Below are 21,479 nucleotides of genomic sequence, written 5' to 3' on the forward strand. Positions count from 1 at the left end.
GTGTGATAAGTATATGTGAACGAAATACAGCGGGTGCCAAAAAATGTATACACATTTTAAGAAAGGAAAACTATTAAAATTGTAATACTCAGTATATACCAGTAACAAAGGATGAATACAAGTCACGTTTGACTTCTGCAATTACAAGAGATGCTCAAAGTGGTTACCATCAGCGTCCAGACACTTCTGATTATGGCAAACTCCTGCTTGAACAACGCTGACCAAAATGTCCACTTGTAAACATTTTTTTGGCACCCCCGGTATATGACATTTTATTCTCTTTATCAGTGAGAGCCCATGCTTTAGGAGGTATGATTCGTTCTTTGTCATTTAAAGACTAATTTGTAATGTAGCCTGGAGAAAATCCATTGGTGGTTTATACTGATAGAGAATGATCCATTGGTCACAACAAGAAAGGGTTTTGCAAATGAACCGGTATTCATAGGAAATAGGGGTGATTAAAAAGATATGCTTCTGTTCTGAATTCAGTTTTAAAAGAAATAGAAAAAAATGTAAATATTGTCAAAGTAAGGCTACTGAGTTACATAATTTTATTGTGATCTCTGTGAATTCAATCAAGATCCTTCTTTCCAATATTGAGACATGCTAGTGATGAAGGGACGGCCACTCTCACATGAATTTTCCCTATAGGAATGAGATTAAAAATAATATATTCATAGCACTGATGTTATATATATACATATATATATATATATATATATATATATATATATATATATATATATATATATATATATATATATATATGTCATTTCCATTATTTTAAGTGACAAGTTCAAATGATGCACCAAGCCATGCTTTCCATGTCTTAGAAATACTGGACATAACCTATAGGATTTGAGTATCATGATTTTTAATGTGGTACAAATTACTGAAGCATCTAAAGCTTGGCTTTTCCCCAAGATTTATTGGAGGAAAGGTTTATCCAGTTGTTGGATGGACAGATAAGCTGAAAATGTTTCTGTAGTTTCTGCACAGCTGAGTTGATGATTATGTGCTGAAATCCAGCCTACATTCTTCTTTTTTTCTTCAGATTTTTATTAAAATTTAGCTAACATACAATATTGTATTATTTTCAGGTGTATACTATAGTTATTCAACATTTATGTAGTAAAGAAGTGATCACCATGATAAGTCCAGCAACCACCTGACACCATACCACGCTATCACAATATTATTGACTATATTCCTTATGCTGTACATTACATCCCCATGACTTATTTGTTTTATACCTGGAAATTTGAACCTCTTATTTCCTTTCACCTTTTTCCACCCTTGTTAAAATTTTCAATTACAGTTGACGTTCAGTATTATTTTATATTAATTTCAGGTGTACAGCACAGTGGTTAGACATTTGTATAATTTAAGAAGTGATCCCCCTGACTAGTCTAGTACCCACCTGGCACTGTACATAGCTATTACTGTATTATTGACTATATTCCCTATGCTTTACTTTCCATCCCCATGGATATTGTATAACTACAAATTTGTACTTTTTAATCCCTTCACCTTTTTCACTCTGTCCCCCAACCCTCCTGCCATCTATCACCCTAGCAAACCTAGTACCATCTGACACCATACGTAGTTATTACAATACCACTGACTATATTCCTTATGCTATACTCTATATCCCTATGACTACTGTGTAACAAACAATTTGTACTTCTAAATAGCCTACCTTATTGCTAAGACCAGGGGTCTAAGCTGTGTCTCATCAAAGTTAAGGGGGCCTTTTACTTTTAAATAAGGGAGCAAAGAAGACATTCTCTCAGAGAGGGTGCCATTTTCTAATTTGCACAAAGACATTATAAAGGTTATCGAAATCCTGGCAATGAAAGCTGAAGAAACTTTTCCCAAAGATGAATGCCTTTAATGCTATTTCCTAAGTTGAGTTATTTTTACTTTCTGCTTTTGAGTGCTCATCAACTAACTTAGCATTTGATTGATATTGGAAAGTAGATTTTAATAAAAAATATCTGTATAATTTCTGGCTTCATGGTGGGCCTGACCATCTGTAACAAACTAAGTACCCATTCTATTAACTTATAAGTTAGGATTTTCTCAGTTTGTGGAAATAGTAAGAAATTAACTGAATATATGAAGTGATAGAGATGTCAATATATTCATCATCTAATAGATATAGATACCTGGACAGAGATTATAACAATATCATTCATCTCACTGACATGAAGCTGTAGTTTTTCTTTTTACCACCTCTAACATAATGTTCTAAATACTATGTTGGACCTTTATTTTTGAATCACCAAAATTGGTCATCTGTGTGGTTTCTTAATGTACATTTTGTGGTCTGTAAGGGATAAAATTGGGAGAACATAGCTGTAGAGTGAACAAAATGGCATAGGTTAGAAATCCGATATTGAACAAACCCTGTATTTAAATAGGCAAAGGAAGAGAGTCCTGCACATGAGTCTGAAATTAGGCAAAAAGATAGCAGTGATGCTTTATGATATGAACAAGGAGGAAAGAGAGCCTTTGGGGGAGGACACGGTGAACAGTAGCAGATGAAATTGAGAGGTTGCTTAAGATAACGATTAAAAATTCCCTGCTGCATTGGACAGCAAAGATGCCAGAAGCACTTTCAGAGCATGGTGGTAGTGATGATTGGGGATGTTCATTAGGTGGGCCTCGGTTCAATGAGCTAAACTAATGGAAGAAAGTGGCGACAGTGAGGGTAGAAAACTTCATCTCAAGAGTTGTAACTGGTGGAACAGATAAAAGAATCAATGGGAGTTCAAATTTGGGAGAGCCCCCTAAAAGCTGAGCATATAAGTGAACATGTGTTGATATTGCTAAAAAGGAACATGTCAGAGGGAGAAGTTAAAGACCCAAAAGCTAAAAAGGACAACTGATGCAGAACTGTCCCTAAGAAGATGAGAAGGCCTGATGTAGTATAGAGAAGGGATAGCTCATCTATTGCGGCTCTAGAGAAGGAAGAAAAGTGAGTGCAGATGCAAGAGCTTTTGGCTACGTGGTAGGACACAGCAGTGTTCTCACTGAGATGTCATCCTTTGCTCTTTGAAGTAAAGAGGAGGGATCTTCAGAAAAAAACTAGCACATAGGCTGAGAGGGAAAGAGGTTTGATAAAGGTGACTAAGAAGCCACAAGCCACTATGGATAATGAGAATGAGAAGACAAGGAAAACCGGGCATTCTGGGCCTGCGGACTTCACCTTTAAATTAGGAACAGGTACATGTCAGGTTTCCTGGAACCCCTGGCCGTGATCCCCATGGATGATGTGTGCTGTGCTTTAGAGCCGAGACTCAATTCATGCTGTGTCTTCTACCACCAGGAAACTCTCCTGTAGCCTTAGTTTCTTCCTGGAGGTTTCTCTCCACCACCTGTCTTAACTGAAGCTCATATTTTCACGCCCCCAAATCAAGAGGACCTTGTGGTCCTCTCTAATAGGAGCTGCTGCTGAACAAGCTCGAATGCTTCTTTTTAAATTGTTTTCTCTCTTCCTTTTAAACATATATTTTTTCTTTTTTTGTAATTCTTACCTTGCGGAGTGAAATTATATTCTTTTCACAACAAATCTGTGGTCTTAATACCATTTAGACTTAAATGACTGCAAGAAGTTTTATTATGGTGATAAACATTTATGGTATGTTTGAAATATGTTTATTATTTATATCCTTCCACTTAATCTGTTCCATGGAAATGTAACCTTCTAAAAAATTAAATCTGATCTGACTTTTGTTGACTCCTACTTAAATTAATTGTGCTTTCTATGCCAATTGGAAAAAATAGGTTAAAATAATAATTTAAAAAAATCTGTTATTGAAAACTAATAAGCCAAATATAATAGCAAAATTTATGTGGAACTGAAAGTGTATATATATGATAAGGATTGGATAGCACTCAATGTATGTAATTATGTATTATTGTGATTTATAATAAGAAATATATTTGGTCTTCCTTCCCATTTCTGGCTCCTAAAATCCTTTGGGATTTCTAAGTGATCAGAGTGTGATAAAGATATCTTTTGTTATGTTAATAAGGTGGGTTTTAGACTTCACCTAAGCCACCTAAAGATGGGGGCTGATTACCTGAGGAACCAACCATGTAATTAAAGGGGTGGGAGCTATCATTCCTGCCCCTCTGACCTCCTGGGATGGGAGAGGGGCTGGAGGTTGACTCAGTTGATTTGTTCAGTTATGTGTATGTAATGAAGTCTCCATAAAAACCCATAAAGGACATGGTGGGAGAACTTCCAGGTTGGTGAACATGTGGAGATTTGGGGAGAGTGGTGTATCTGGAGAAGACATGGAAGCTCTGTGCCCTTTCCCCATGCATCTCTTCCATCTTCTTGTTCCTGAATTATGTCCTTTAATAATAAACCAGTGATCTAGTAAATAAAATGTTTCTCTGTTTTGTGAGCCACTGTAGTAAATCAACGGAACCCAACGAGGGGGTCGTAGAAACCTCTGATTTATAGCTAGTTTGTCAGAAGTATAGGTGACAACCTGAACTTGCAACTGGCATCTCAGCTGGGTTGCTAAGGAACGGGTCTTGGAACCTCCAGTGGATAGTTGATGGGATGGAAGTATAGGAAACAGCCGGGACTTGTGATGGGCATCTGAACTAATGGGGTGGGCAGCACAGTCTTGGACGGCTGAACACTCAACCTATGGAATCTGATGCTATCTCCAGGTAGATAATATCAGAATTGAGTTAAATGTTTGGAAGCTCTACTGGTGTTCGAGAATTGCTTGGTTTTGTGGGGAAACACCTCCTGCCACACACACACACACATACACACACACACATTGGAAATTGGTAGCCAGAATCCTTAGGTAATAAGCTGCTGTTTATAAATCACATAGTTTGGTACCTTATAGACTAGATGCTATGGAAACAAAAAGTTGGACACTGAAAATGAGCATTAGAAGTTATCTGTTCTTTTACTCTTGAATGGATGTAATAAACCAGAAAATACTAATATTGATGCCTGCCATATTTTATCGGTCATATTTTTTCATTTACTCTTCAAATTTTCACTTTGCCATTCAGGTCTCATAAATGTTATTTTTCTCTCCTTTACCCAATTTCAGGTTCTGGTACTTTCCCGGGTTGTAACACGTCCCAGAAATAATTCATCTCCCAGATATATGCGAAATTCACCAAAAGTCAATCCTTATTTTAAATCCAGCAACATATATTCGAATCCTGAAAGGGTTTTGCTTAGTTGGATGAACACAAATTATGAGAATACCCGACACATTATATGGAAAAACATTCACAAAGGTGAGAAATATTTTCTTTAACTAAATTATTGCAAATTGTAGTATGACAGTGTTTACGTAGCCTTGGAATAGGACTCGGAATTCTTGGATTCTAGACATGACTACAGCACTTACGCTCTGTTCCGCAAAAAGCATGTTCCTTACCATCTTCAAGGTCAGTTTCCTTACATGTAAAATGGAAAGAAAAGATGCTTCTTCAATTTCTTTTGAAGAATAAATGATAAAAATCATGTAGAGATGCTCTAGAAATGCATGGTAGCCTTCTTAATATCATTGCCAGCATTTTCAGCTCTATAAAGTATTAAATTGAAGTGATACTGCTCAAACCTTGTACATAATTAGTTGAGATCAAGTGAAAATGGACTAGACAATATCTTACATGTCCTTGTGCCAGTCATGTTGGAAATCACTAAGTACAGTAATGCTTCCTGTGGGGGGAGGGTCATATTAGGTTCATACGAGGTCTGACAGTTGAGTCCCCAAACTTGTTGCAACGATGTTGCTAACCTGTTTTTATATCAGAGGGATTATTTGTTATGAATTTGTACCAACTGGACAAACAGTTTAACCAAATTTACTAGTTTACTGTTTGGAAGTGCTGAAAAGGCTGCATGAAAAAGTTAAGACGACCTGAACTTTTCGCCAACAATTCACGGCTCTTGCACCACGACAATGCAACAGCTCACACGGCACTGTCTGTGAGGGAGTTTTTAGCCAGTAAACAAATAACTGTATTGGAACACCCTCCCTACTCACCTGGTCTGGCCCCCAATGACTTATTTCTTTACCTGAAGATAAAGGAAATATTGAAAGGAAGACATTTTGATGATGTTCAGGACATTAAGGTTAAGATGACAACAGCTCTGATGGCCATTCCAGAAAAAGAGTTCCAAAATTGCTTTGAAGGGTGGACTAGGTGCTGGCATTTGGTGCACAGCTTCCCAAGGGGAGTACTTCGAAGGTGACCATAGTGGTATTCGGCAGTGAGGTATATAGCACTTTTTCTAGGATGAGTTTGCGAATTTCTTTGTCAGACCTCGTATGTCAAGACAAGAGGTTATTCATAGACCTGCTCCAGTGTGCAGGAGGACACTCCTTGGTTCTGCTCTTGAGGAATGAGGCTCTATGTTTCTACCCCAACAGCATTAAACTCTTTGAAAGTCATCCCATTTGCTAGTATAACCATGTATTTTTTTTCTTCATCATAAGCATTGTTTTATCATGATGAAGAAATATACATGTTGGTTGTTTCTTTGGCTTCAGTTTAGCTCCCCTCTTCCAAGTACATACAAACCTGTTGTGTTCATAAGGAGTTGCGTTTTAACATATGATAATTAGGTTTATTTTTTATACTGAACCCTCAGAATTTAAACTTTAGAAGTAAGAAAGATTAGGAGTATGCTTAAAATTACACTTTGAATTACAGTGCCTCTTACCTTAAAACCGTTACTTTAGCAAACATAGTGACATCAAGCTTGAAAGAGATATATTGATGTATTGGTATTAGAGAACAGTAGAACAATTAGAACAATTTGATTGAACCTGTAATTTAATAAGATTCACATCTTATAAAAATGTATTTGGTCCATTTAAAAATATAAAGGTGCAAATAATTTGATTACTGAGGAGTAACACCTTAACCAGTGTTATAAATATGTACATATATTAGAAATTAATATGTTCATTTGTTATAAAATTATTGTTCTGTTTTTACCAAGAGAATGGTCCATACAAGTTCATTTTAAAGAGTTTCCTGCATTTTTTGAATAATATATGCACTGGCCCCTTTGCTGTTTATATTAAAATTTTTTTGACTCTATTATTTTTTTTTTTTCCGCCTGTATTCCCAACCTCTTCTCTGGCAACCATCAGTTTGTTCTATATCTGTAGGTCTGTTTCTGTTTTATTTTGTTTATTTGCTTGTTTTTTATATATATATATTTCATATGTAAATGAAATCGTACAGTATTTGTCTTTCTCTCTCTGACTTCACTAAGGATCATACCCTCTACTTCCATCTATGTTGTCCCAAATGGGAAGATTTCATTCTATTTATGGCTGAGTAATATTCCATTTTGTGTGTGTGTGTGTGTACATACCACATCTTTTTTTTTCTGTCTACTTTATTATTACTTTTTCAATTGAAGTTTATTCGGGTGACAATTGTTAGTAAAGTTACATAGATTTCAGGTGTGCAATTCTGCAATACATCATCTGTATATCACATTGTGTGTTCACCACCCAGAGTCAGTTCTCTTTCCATCACCGTATATTTGATCCCCTTTACCCTCATCAACGACCCCCTCCCCCCTTAGCCTCTGGTTACCACTAATCTATTGTCTGTGTCTATGAGTTTTTGTTTCTTCATTTGTTTGTGTTGTTCTTTTGTTGTTTTCAGTTTTACATACCACATATCAGTGAAATCATATGGTTCTCTGCTTTTTCTGTCTGACTTACTTTGCTTAGCATAATAATCTCAAGATCCATCCATGTTGTCACAAATGGTACTATTTTATCTTTTCTTACTGCAGAATAGTATTCCATTGTGTATATATACCACAACTTCTTTATCCAGTCATCTATGGAAGGACACTTTGGTTGTTTTCCATGTCTTGGCCACTGTAAATAAAGCTGCAGTGAACATCGGAATACATATATCTTTATGGATAAATGTTTTCAGATATTTTGGGTAGATACACAGGAGAGGGATTTCTGGGTCATATGGTAATTCTATTCTTAATTTTTGAGGAACCTCCACACTGCCTTCCATAAGGTCTGCACCAGTCTGCATTCCCACCGACAGTGTATGAGGGTTCCTTTTTCTCCACAGCCTCTTCAACACTTGTTACTATTTGTCTTGTTGATGATGGCCATTCTAACTGGTGTGAGGTGATATGTCACTGTGGTTTTTATTTGCATTTCCCTGATGCTCAGTGATGTTGAGCATTTTTTCATATGTCTTTTGGGAATTTGTGTGTCCTCTTTGGAGACATGTCTCTTCAGGTCCTCTGCCCATTTTTAAATTGCATTGTTTGTTCTTTGTTTTTGAGTTGTACAAGTTCCTTATATATTTTGGATATTAGGCTCTTATCAGAGCTGCTGTTTGCAAAAATCTCCCATTTGGTTGGTTGCCTCTTTATTTTGTCGATGGTTTCTTTTGCCGTGCAGAAGTTTTTAATTTGATATAGTCCCATTCATTTATTTTAGCTTTTACTTCCCTTGCCTTTAAAGTCAAATTCATAAAATGCTCTTTGAACCCAAGGTCCATAAGTTTAGTACCTATGTTTTCTTCTATGCAGTTTATTGTTTCAGGTCTTATGTTTAGGTCTTTGATCCATTTTGAGTTAATTTTGGTACACGGTGACAGACAGTCTAGTTTCATTCTTTTGCACATATACACATCTTTATCCATTCATCTATCGATAGACACCTGGTTTGCTTCCATATCCTGGCTATGGTAAATAATGCAACAGTGAATATAGGGGTCCTTGTATCTTTTTGAATTAATGTTATTGTTTTCTTTGGATAAATTCCCAGAGTGGAATTGCTGGGTCGTATGGCAGTTCTATTTTTCATTTTTTGAAGAATCTCTATATTGTTTTTCATAGTGGCTACACCAATTTATAGTCCCAGCAATAGTGTTATAAGAGTTCCTTTTTCTTTACATCCTCACCAAGACTAATTTTTTGTTGACTTTTTGATAATAGCTGTTCTAACGGGTGTGAGGTGTTATCTCATTGTGGTTTTGATTTGCATTTCCATGATGATTAGTGATGAGCGTCTTTCCATGTCTGTTGACCATCTGTATGTCTTCTTTGGAGAAATGTCTATTCAGGTCCTATGCCTATTGTTTAATTGGATGTTTTTTTGTGTGTGTGATGTTGAGTTTTATGTGTTCCTTATATATTTTGGACATTAACCTGTTATTGCATATACATGTATCATATGTTCTCCTATTCAGTAGGTTGTCTTTTCATTTTACTGATGGTTTCCTTTGCTGTGCAGAAAATTCTTCATTTTATGCTGTCCCATTTATTTATTTTTGCTTTTGTTGCCCTTGCCTGAAGAGGCATGTCGAAGAAGATATTGCTAAGACTGGTGCAAAGAGTTGCTGCCTGTGTTTTCATCTAGGAGTTTTCTGGTTTCAGGTCTTACATTTAAGTCTTTAATCCATTTTCAGTTTATTTTTGTCTATGGTGTATGAAAGTGGTCCAGTTTTTTGATACATGTTTGCATGTATCTGTCCAGTTTTCCAAGTACCACTTATTGAAGAGACTGTCATTTCTCCATTTAATGTTCTTGCCTCCTTTGTCATGTATCAATTTTCCACATAAGCAAGGGTTTATTTCTGGGCTCTCTGTTCTGTTCCATTGATCTATATGTCTGTTTTTTGTGCCACTACCACACTGTTTTGATTATTGTAGCATTGTAGTAGACTTTGAAATCAAGAAGCATGATACCTCCCACTTCGTTCTCTTTTCTCAACATTGCTTTGGCTTTTTGTGGTCTTTTGTGGTGCCATACAAATTTTAGGATTATTCATTCTAGTTCTGAGAAGAATGCCATTGGTGCTTTGATAGGGATTGTATTGAATCTGTATTTTGCTTGGGTAGTATGGACATTTTAATAATATTAATCCTTGCAATCCATGAGCATAGTACATCTTTCCATTATTTGTATCCTGTTCTATTTCTTTTTTCAATGTCTTAATAATTTTCAGAGTACAGGTTTTTCACCTCCTTAGTTAAATTTTTCCTAAGTTGTTTTTTTTTTATGCAATTGTAGATGAGATTGTTTTCTTATTTTCTCCTTCTGATTATTTGTGATTAGTATATAGAAATACAATAGATTACTCTATATTAATTTTGTATCCTGCAACTTTACTGAATTCCTTTATTCCAGTAGTTTTTGGTGGAGTATTTTGGGTTTTCTATATAGAGCATTATGTTACCTGAATATAGGGATAGTTATTTAGTTCTTCCTTTCTGATTTGGATGGCTTTTATTTCTTTTTCTTGTCTAATTGCTTTGACTAGGACTTTAAATACTATGTTGAATAAAAGTGATAAAAGTGGACGTCTTTGTCTTATTCCTGATCTTAGAGGAAATGCATTCAGCTTTTCACCATTGAGTATGATATTAGCCCTTTGCTGTTTTTTAAACTACTGGCAGCCGTGAGTTTTAAAAGGCTTTTGTACTTCCTATTCTTTCTGTTTTGAACATTTTTTTCCTTGATATCTGTATGATTCCCTTTTCCACTTCACTCAAGTCCCTGCTTAAATATCACTTTGAGAAGCTTTGCCAATGACCTCTCTGAAATAGCATATCCTTCAGTTCTTCTCTTTCTTGCTCTGTTTTTCTCACTAGCATTTTTTCAAAATAACTACCAAATACTGTTTGAACAAATAAGTGAATGAATAAATGAGTGAATAAAAAGACACGTTCAGGTCTTATACATTTTTCTACCATATTCCAGATCATTGAATATAGATTAGCCTACAATTTTTACTTTCTAGTACAAATGCAGCGGTCAGTTTGAATGGTTGAGTTTGAAGGAGGCACTTTTCACCTTCAGTACCCACGTATAAGTTTTGTGGTTAGTAACTGTGGAAGTCCATGAGGAGAAGCTCTGTAAAAGATTTCACTTAGGTTAACTTGGACTGAGAAAAAGTCATGGTTAGAGCCCCAGGTTTTTACTTCTCAACATTGACACTTATTCTACTTACCCCTACTTAATTGGTAAGGTTTGACAATTCTTAACAGCTTGGTGCAGTGGATTTGTGAAGGTTAGGTGGATAGAGCTATACTCCACACCTTTTGTTTGAGAAACTGAGAAAATCTGTATTTTAGTAAGACCTCCACGTGTGTCTGATACATACTAAAGTAGTAGAAATAGACAATAGTGTCACAAAAAGTGTTTTCATTAGTGCTTTTAACTTGTTCACAGAATATTTGTTCACCAGTTACATTTCCAAAAAATCCCTCCTTTAAACAACAATTCCTTTGAAGTAATAATGGCTGAGGATTTCCCCCAATTAATGTCAGACATCAAATCACAGATCCAGGAAGCTCAGAGAATACCAAGCAGGATAAATGTTAATTAAAAAAAATACCTCTATATCTAGGTATATTATATTCAAAATGTAGAAAAATCTAAAATAAAGAAAAAAAAATTCTAAAGAAGCCAAAGGAAAGCCAAAGAACAGCCACCTTATAGAGAGGAAGAAAAATAAGAATTATATCCAACTTGTCAGAAATCATGCAATCAGGAAGAGAGTGGCATTATATCTTTAAAGTGTTGAGAGAAAAAGACTCACTAACCTAGAATTCTGTGCCCTGTGAAATTACCATTCAATAGTGAAGGAGAAAACATTGCAGAGAATAGACAGTGGGCCTTGCTTTCACATTTTCTGGGTAAGCTAATCATTTGGCAGCTTGCAGCGTCATCCTCACAGACAGTCTGTCCTTGATCACCTCGATAGGGCAACAAATAAAGAACTTTTTAGTTGTTTATGGATTCCCCAGAAACTCTTCAGAGTTTAACAGTGGAGCCAAGAGAACAGATTGTTTCAATATTACATATCTGCTGAGGTCTTTTTATCAGCACCTCGACCTTCGTTAGGGCAGGTCTGATACATTTCTCTCATTAGAATTTCTTTGCAATGATGAAACTTGGAAGGATGTGACAAGTGAGGGAGGCTTCCGCTTGATAGCAGAAGGCATGTTGGAGAGTATCATGCAGTAAAACTGGAAATTAGTTGACTCAGAGGTCCAGCCATTCAGGACTTTGAATATCAGGACAGTGTTTTGGGACTTCATTCTGTTGGCCTTGAATCGTGGGAGATGGCTGAGCTGGTGACTCTGTCACCTGAAAAATAATACCGACTAGCTGTTTCATCACCATAAAGGATTCATTCGGGAAAAACAAAGGGTTGCAACCTTGTGCATGCAGACATGTCAAGTCATGTGCACACTCTGTATGCCAAGATGGAGGGGTGTTTATAGAAGGCAAAAGAAAGTTAAGGAAACGGGATGTTAGAACCATAGAGCTTTATTATAAACATGGAGTTCTTCCTTTAGGATTCTTGTGTGTAGGGTTCTCAGGATTACATAGAATGTGAGTACGTCCATAAGCCCCAAATCCTCCCTAAGAGCTTTTTGACTGGTTATGTTTGCTTCAAGTTCTAGTTAGTATTTATCAACTGCTGTGATAACATGGGCATTTGGTCTGCCAGCATCAAGTCCATGGATTGAAGTTGCACTGAAGTCATGTGCTTTTGATCAGCACACCTGAATTTTGCACCAAGAGCAAACTGAAATGTGCTAACCCTGGACTTTCTATGAATTTGCCCAAGAGTACATGGTGCATGGCAGTCAATCAAAGTTTAATAAAGTTATTATACATTTCCAAACTATAGGTAGTTACTGGGAGCCATGGTTAAAAAGAAAAAAAAAAAGAAAAAGAAAAACTCATCCTGTGTTTCTAAAACCATAACATGGGGATTTATTCTAAGTGTTGTAAAAGTCAAAAAGTAATTTTCTTGTGATAAGTGTACACCTGTCTCATCTAAATAGAGGACCTTTTTAGTACTTGCCAGGAGGTACATTTGCTTTTATATACTCATCCTTCTGTTCCAGATAGCTATTTTATTGTATGTGCTTAAGCCCTTTTATCTTTAACACTACAGTTAACATTTTTTCACTGATGAAACATTTTTTCACACCTTAGTGACAGTATCTTCCTCAGTAGATCATGCCTATGATAAAGTACCCTCCATGCTCTGTGTTATTCCTTTGCACCCTATGTTTCAAATGCTATAGTTGATCGTTAATGGAAATTTTACATCCTGTAATCACCTGGTAATTATGAGAGCAGCAACAGACTATTTTGCAATGTAAATTTAATTTCTGACAGGACTGAGCACTTTCATTTGACTCCAGTTTTAACAAACTCCCCCAAATTGTAGCATTTTGAACTGTCTATTGAAAGGAGCTCTGTTCTACAAATTATATCTTTTTAACTTCTGCTTATTTCAGTGTTTTTTTTTTTCATGAAGTTACAATTGTAGTTCTTATGAATGAAAATGTGGTTTTTGTCTATTTTCTTTACTGGAGCAGAGTTATAAGTGTGTTTGGCAAAATTTATCTTTTATGACTATCTAAAATTTCCCTTGATTTTATTTTTTAAAGTAAACAATATTCAGTATACGTTTGGGAGATTATATTGGGCTTTTAGTAATGATATCTATTCTTAAAATTAATGTGGTATTGAGGCCTTATATTTTAATGCATTGTTTATTTCAAATGTCTAATTTTCAATTTCATTAAACCAGAAAATAGTCATTACTTTTTTTAAAAAAAACAACACTTTATATTTTTCCAGAACTTCCAAATTAGCCCATTAATGTTTAGCATTAAATATTTATCACTAATGTTGCAAGATTGAAGTGCACACAGACAGTAGAAATGGTGTAATCTGACATTTTAGTGTGACATCTATAATGTTTTCCTTTGGGAAGGTGACTGTCAGTCAATATGTAGAAGTCATGATTAGTGTGAAGCTCAGCACTAAATTCAGAGAAATGCTAAGCAATCAAACAAATGGGAGAACAGAAAGGTAAACCATTTTCAATGGATTAGCAGTGTGGTTCATTAAATCAAGGTGAACCAAGGCAATAACCATGTGTACTGGAAAATAAAGGATTTGAAAATTTACCAACAGCCAGACCACATTCTTTCTCTCTTTCATATTCATACCCACTCAGTGTCAACGCCTTCCACCCAGAGACCACTGGGAACACATCTGTAGTTGACCAGATTCCTTTTAGTGCTCATTGAGAAGAGAGACCATACATTATGAAGAATCATGGGGTGTCTCACAGGGAAGGATATTATGAAAGATTTTATAGAATTTGTACATTGCTAGGTAAATTGGGGAAAGGTTCAAGGAAACAGGGATTTGCCTTGGTTATATGCTGTTAGGGACAGTGGAAATCCTATGATTGAGTAATAATAAGTCTTATCTAGACTCATTAGAGGGAAGTCTTATCTAGATATTAGACTTAATCTAGACTTATCTAGGTAAGACTAGATAAGTCTTATCTAGTCTTATCTAGAGGGAAGAGGACTAACAGGGAGGCTAATTCTTTCATTGGTAAAGAAACAGTGGTCACTCATAGTAGCCAGGAGAGGGGGATGTTTGTTATTTTGTGGTTTACACAATGAGCTTGTTTTTGTCTGTGCTAAGGGAAGATTATGTTATATTGTTTTCTCTGACTTCATCCTGGAGTGACCTGGTATGATATTGTTCTGTGAGACTATTTATGTCCACTAAGAGAATAACGTGACCTAGCTGTGAGTATCAGCTCCGCTCCTACTAGTACCAACGCCCCGCTGATGATACCAGGCAAGCTCTCAGATGACAGGAGCTGTTTTTCCCTTTTTCACTTGCTAAACCACAGTCCCAAAATGGTATCACTCCTGCTAAAAGCCCTGATGCCAAACTTAGATTTAATACCTGATATACTTGCAGTTTCAACCTCTCCCAGAGACATAATCTTAACCAACCAGTCTGGAATTTTCTAATGTACATCAATGAGGTAATTCTGTCAAATGGGCCCTCTCCATCCCTATAGAGAGAAGGGTCTAGGTGCATGATAAAAACCTGCTGGTTCTCCTCCCTCTCAAAAAGACCTTCCTCAAGGAAGACCAAATAATCCTTCCTTTTCCTTTGTCAGTAGCTCCTTTGCCCTACCCTTCTTTCTGTAAAAACCTTCCACTTTGTTCAACTCTTGTGGAGCACCCTTCTAATTGCTAGATGGGATGCTGCCCGATTCATGAGTTACCTAATAAAGCCAATTAGATTGTCAGATTTACTCAAGTTGATTTTTTTTAACACACTCAAACTACCAAATAGAATGTATTAAGAATCATGCCTGAAACATGACTTAATTTGAAATGAAGCATTAGGGCCTGTAAGAAATTTTAAGTTATTGGCATTAACTACTACTAACATGTTGTGATACTGTGAATTATAATAAGAAATACATATTTGGTCTTCCAGTTTCTAGCATACAGCTTCTAAAAACCTTGGGTTTTCCTAAGTGATGAGAAAGATAAAGGTATCTTTTTTTTATGTTAGTGGATGATTTTTGGAAAGCCACTAGGTCACCTAAGGATGGGGGCTGGTTGCCAGCAGAACCAACTCTGGGATTGCAGGGTTGGAACTGTCAGTTCCACCCCCATGACCTCCAGGGAAGGGAGAGAGCCTGGAAGTTGAATTGATCACCAATGTCTAAGGATTTAATCAATCATGCCTATGTAGTGAAGCCTTCTTAAAAACTCAAAAGGATGGGGTTCAGAGAGCTTCTAGGTTGGTGAACATATGGAGATGTGGAGGGAGAGGTGTGCCCCAAGAGAACATGGAAGCTCTGTGCCCCTTCCCACATGCTTTGCCCTACACATCTCTTCCATCTGCATGGTCATCTGTGTCCTTTATCATATCTTTCTGAAGTACAAGGAGGGGGTTCTTGGAACGTCTAATCTATAGCAGGTTGGTCAGAAAAACAAGTGTTAAAACTGGGCTTGTGATTGGCCTCTGAAGTAGAGGGTGATCCTGTGGGATTGAGCCTTTTAGCTGTGGAATCTGATGCGATCTTTGAGTAGATTGTGTCAGAATTGAGATGACATTGTAGGATCCCCAGCTGGTGACCCGAGCATTGCTTGGTGGTGGTAGTGATGGTGGTGGTGGTGTGTGTCTGTGTGCTGGGTGGGGAGGTGTCCCTCCACACACACAGTGGAATTGGTCTTAGCACCATTTTACATTTGTAAATGGATGAGAGCATATATTTTAAGAGCAATGGTTATCAACCATTATTTCCTAGCATTTACTAAGTTTAAATAATCAATATTAAAATCAGTGTGCTAATAATCTATAGCTTAACTCTTTTCTCATTGTGGCAGTAGAGAATGTAAACATGTAAACATGTAACCAGGTATTGTCTTATCTGACTCAATGTTGAGTCAGTATTGACTGACTCAGTATTGATTGGAGTCTTAAAGGTCAAGAACCATGAAGTCAGTGTCAGGTTTTTTGCAAATATAATAAGAGGGATGATAAATTAATGCACAGAGAGAGAAAACTTTTTTTTTTCTTTTTGGTCTTGAATTCATTGACTTTGGTGAATGTTCTTGGATTTATTATGTATATTCTATAATTTCTTTTTCCTTAACTGAATGATAGACATTTGTGTTGTTTGCATTTTGTGGTTATTGTGAATGAAGCCTTTGTGGACATTTGTATGCAAGTCTTTTATAGACATATTTTCATTTCTCTGAGGTAAAAACATAGTGGAATCACTGAGTTGTATGCAAAGTATATTTTAATGTTTTATTGAGATATAATTCTTATACCGTAAAATTCATCCATTTAGAGTATATTATTCAATTGTTTTCAATATGATAGAATTGTGCAACCATCATCACAATCTTTTTAAGAACATTTTCATCATCCCATAATAGATATAAGACACCGATTAGCAGTCACTTCTCACTCCCGCAGCACCAGGAAAACACTAATCAGCATTGTGTCTCTATGAATTTGCCTATTCTGGGTATAAATGGAATAATAGAATATCTTTGAGACTATTCTTCACTTATTCTTGGTTCATACATTGACAAGAAATATTCTATTGTATGGCTATGCCACATTTTGTTTATCCATTTATCATTTAATGGATAGTTGGGTTGTTTCTACTTTTTTGGCTATTATAAATAATGCTTCTGTGAGCATTGATGTAAAAATTTTTGTGGACATATGTTTTCATTTTACTTGAGTATTATACAGGAGTGATCTCTGGATCATATAACTGCATGCTTAACATTTTGAGACATTTCAGAATAATTTTCTGAAGTGTCTGCACCGTTTCACTTTCCCACCATCAATGTATGAAGTTCCCGATTTCTACACATCCTCACCAATGCTTGTGACTGTCTTTTTTACTATAGTCATTAGGTGTGTGTGAAATATTTTATCTGGTTGTGAATTGCATTTCCTTAGTGACTAATGATGTTGCACATTCAGTATTTTGTTTGTAAAATTTTTCCTTTAGCTTTTTCTTTTTATTATACTTTAATATATGTCCACTACCCCTGTCCACTACCATATTTTTCTAAAATTAGATGTTTTGTTCACTTCCTAGGTTTCCAGGGTTGGCATTATAATAACAAAATTTGAAAAAAAAATAATTCAGAGAAAAAGTTACAAAAAAAATATTGCAAAGAAAAATATTAAATATTTTTTTAAGTTATTTAAAAGAATCATAAGAATATTTACAATTGCATCGAACATAACAGGGATCTCAGAATTTAGGATGATGAATGTAACATTTCAAAAGTCACAATAAATATTAGTTCATTCAACAAATATTGCTAGGTCAGTTAATTGACACTTTTTAAATTAAGGTAAAGTTAACTGTACTATATACCATATACCAAAAATGAATTTTAAATGTATGAAAAGGTATTAAGTATTAAAAAGGCTATAAAATAACTTGAAAAAATAATAAGATAATCTTTATCTGAGTTTGGCATGATAATTGATTTTTAAAAATTCTAACATGAACAGAAGCCACTAAAAATATCATTTGTTTAACAAATATTTATTAAGCACCAATTTATATGCCCAGTGCTATTCTAGGGATTAGAGATGCAGCAGAGAACAAAAGAACCCAAATCCCTTCTATCATGTCAGTTACATTCTAATAGAAAGAAGGAAATCAGCTACATGGGTCTTAGAACTATGAGTGTGGTCTCTTGAGTGGCAGGTGAGAATTTTTTTTATCACTCACATCTTCACAAGTTGATTAATTAAAATACTCTTATCTTTGTGGTCGGAACCCTTAGTTGCTCAATGAACTGAAAAAACAGTTTAAGAAATAGAATCATAAACATTGTATATAGAAGGTATGATCAAACAATATGGTGAATGTTTAAAGTTTAAAAAACTTTTTACAGTAAAAGACATATTGCCGTTAATCGCCCTCAAAATATTCCCCCTCTCTTCACACACACTTATCCCATCTTTGTTGCCACTTTCTGAAGCAGTTCTGAAAGTCCTCTTTCATGAGTGTCTTTAGTTGCGCTGTTGTGGCACACTTTGGGTAGCAAATGTTAGAAGGAGCATAGACAAGAGAGTAGCCTAGATCAAAGGAGCTAACATCAAAGCAGAGAGAATCCTTGGCGTACCTAAGGCTGTGGTCAACCGTGGTGGAGTCTTACTTGGCAGCATCCTTGTGTGTGAATGACAAGGGCTGGAATCAGAGATGAGAGAAGAGCTTTGGAGTTTGGTCCTTACCTCTTCCCAACATTGTCTTGGAGGATTATTTCCATCCTGTTCATACTGAGAGCAATGTTGGTGCAGCAATAGCCCATAGCACCTGGTGCTTGACAAGTAGTATCAGAGCAGTTCCAAATGTGATGGGTTGAACAAAAATAGGTACCACTGGTTACCACTCAGAGGCAGAGGAGTGGAAAGAGCTTTGTTGTTTCTTTTGCTATTGTTACAACAGCAGAAGCCGTACCAACAATCAATTCTCAGTTTTTTTAAGCTCCCCTAGAAAGTTGAGCCTGTGGGCTAACAAAGTGGCCCAAAATGTGAGGAGCAGGTGCTCACAGGAAGAAATGGGATGAAAGCAATTGTCTACTTGTAGAGACAGCTGGACACTGATAAAAGTTGAGGTAGGATGGTTGGTGAATGGGTAAAGGCCAAGTATTCACTAGTGAGAGAGCACGAAGTCCCTGGGGGCACAGTTATAGGGGGAGTATGCGTCCTCTTGCAGGTTTTTATTCCACAAATCTCATTGGTTGGTCACAAACTTGACTGGAGTGAGGCTGGAGAATATGTCCCCTATACCGCAGACCTGGACCAAGGGCAAGCAATTTGCGTAGACTCCTATACAGAACAAAAGCTTTCATCTATGGGGAGAAGGACAATGCATGCTGTAATCCTTAGGGCCCTCATGAAAACTCATTGCAGCTGCAAAAAGAAACTTTAAAAAAAAATCATATATCACCTCCACCCCTGGGAAAGGGGCTGGAATTCAACATCCCAATAGTATAGGGAATATAATCAATAATGTGGTAATAACTCTGTATATTGCCAGGTGGATACTGTTGAATAGCTATGATGTACACCTGAAACTAATATAATATTGTATGTTAGCTATATTTTCATAAAAATCTTTAAAAAAATCAAATTTAACCCTAAAAAAAGAACTAAAGACAAAAAGAACTATACATGCATTGCACATTTACTTTCTTGCAGGAATATGGGTTTGCAATTCTGAAAGTACTCTATATGTATACTAAGGTTGAACAGATAAGTAAATATATTGTAGATCATGACAGCTAGGTTTTTAACTGTTGACGAAAGAAGTTAGAAATAAAGAAAGGGGGAAAGGTCATAATGAATCCTGTGATGCTGGATTGCAGTTGGTGGAGTTGATAGTAACAATATAACACTTAGTTTTTGCTATATTGTTATCTATTCATTAGCTTCTGGTTAGGCGATTTTTCATTAGTCGTTTTCTTGTTATGGGTGTTGTCTCTTCTCCACAAGATGTTAAACTGCTTTAGGGGAATTTCTGTCCCTTCTCTAATGTTTGTAGTAGATGAGGATGGGATATTTAGAGGACATGTTCTACATCTACTGCTGACTGATTGACTATCAACTTAAAAGGCTAGTAAATTGCCTTTTTCAGGTTACAGTTAGTATTGCTTCTAGTTCATAGAAAAATGACTATTGGCTACAAACGTGAGACCCTTTTATTAAAAGCCATGAGTGGTAAATATACATTAAGAGAAGCATATTTAAGTTATAATTATTCAGCCAACTAGAAATGTGCATTTTAAAATCATTACTTTGATTGTATCACATCTTGTATCAAATGTACAGTTATTTAGACATTTCTATCAGGAAAAAATAGTTTGAAAATTAGTGCAGAATGTTGTTTGCTATGTATTAGTTGTAAATTCCTGGGGATCTTTGTTTGCTAGATGGATTTTGCAATGATATGCTATAGAAATCCTATAGAAACGTTCAATGTTGTAGCATCTCAGATGAAAAAATACCGGACACTGTTTCTGTGAAGTAGCCAGGACATCTGTGGTTCCAGAGAAAACTTAGACTTCCATTTCCAGATGTAAAGCAATCCTAGTTTATGAAATTAATATACATGTCATGAACATACCCATCATGGTTTCCTCTTCCCCAAAAAATGGGAATCAAGATTTATGAATTTCCCCCCTCGTTTTCAGACAAGAAATCATCTCAAACCATTAAGAATCTAGGCCCTTTTGGAAAAGTTTTTAAAAAGGAAATGTTCCATTGAACATTGCAGTGATTTCCGATGTTGAAATCACCTTCCTTACCTCCCTAATATAGGACAGTGTTTCAGATATTTACTAAATATCCACATACTTTCACTTTTTGTTTTAGTCTCAGCGTAGTAATTTCCATGACTGAGAATGCCTTGTATTACTCCTCCATCTTGTGTGATCTTTTGTAGGTCAATTCTGATTCCTTTAAGCCATAAGTCTCCAATCCCTTTCATATATTTGCCCTACATGTGGAGAGTTTCTGTAACAAATCGGGAAACTGGCACTAAAACTTTAGAGTTACAAGTAACCCATGCCTTCTGAATCTCCTTACCCATGTTGATGATCATGATCAAACATTTAAACTGCAGGGTAATCAACAGAATAAGTAATCTGGAAATCCTCGATGTTTCTTCTATTACTACATGGTAGTATATTCGTCAAAGTGATTCCAATAAGAAATAAAGGCGACAGCTTGCAGTTGCTTATAAAACCTTCCAAATGTATTTCCTGGTATTAAGCTTCTGAGGTTTAAATTTTGTTTTTATTACCACAGTAATAGGATTTTCCTTTTCCAAACAAAGGCAAATGTTTCTTTGACTGTTGCTCAAATTTTCATAAGATAATCTTTTTATAAAAGTAAAACTAATGTTATATTTACTCTCTTTTTTGGAACAGGTGATACAGATGATATGCCCTCTGAGAGATGGATAGTAAATTTTGACAAAGACCTTTCAGATGGCCTTGTTTTAGCCACACTTTTGGGAGCCTATTGCCCATTTTTGGTAAGAGTTACTTTCATGCAGACTGGTTTTCTATT

General features: G+C 35.9%; 1 protein-coding gene across 1 annotated transcript in view; it reads left to right on the forward strand.

The window, feature by feature from the left end:
* The window catches only part of CFAP47 (cilia and flagella associated protein 47), a 374,794-nt gene that overhangs the window by 162,406 nt on the left and 190,909 nt on the right, over window positions 1–21,479 (forward strand). Inside the window, exons 33-34 of the mRNA XM_074323826.1 lie at window positions 5,094–5,286; window positions 21,338–21,444. Coding sequence (XP_074179927.1) covers window positions 5,094–5,286; window positions 21,338–21,444 — 300 coding nt within the window. The remainder of the gene's footprint in view (window positions 1–5,093; window positions 5,287–21,337; window positions 21,445–21,479) is intronic.

The sequence above is a fragment of the Rhinolophus sinicus genome, chromosome X, assembly GCF_036562045.2.
Source record: "Rhinolophus sinicus isolate RSC01 chromosome X, ASM3656204v1, whole genome shotgun sequence".
Taxonomy (NCBI): Eukaryota; Metazoa; Chordata; class Mammalia; order Chiroptera; family Rhinolophidae; genus Rhinolophus; species Rhinolophus sinicus.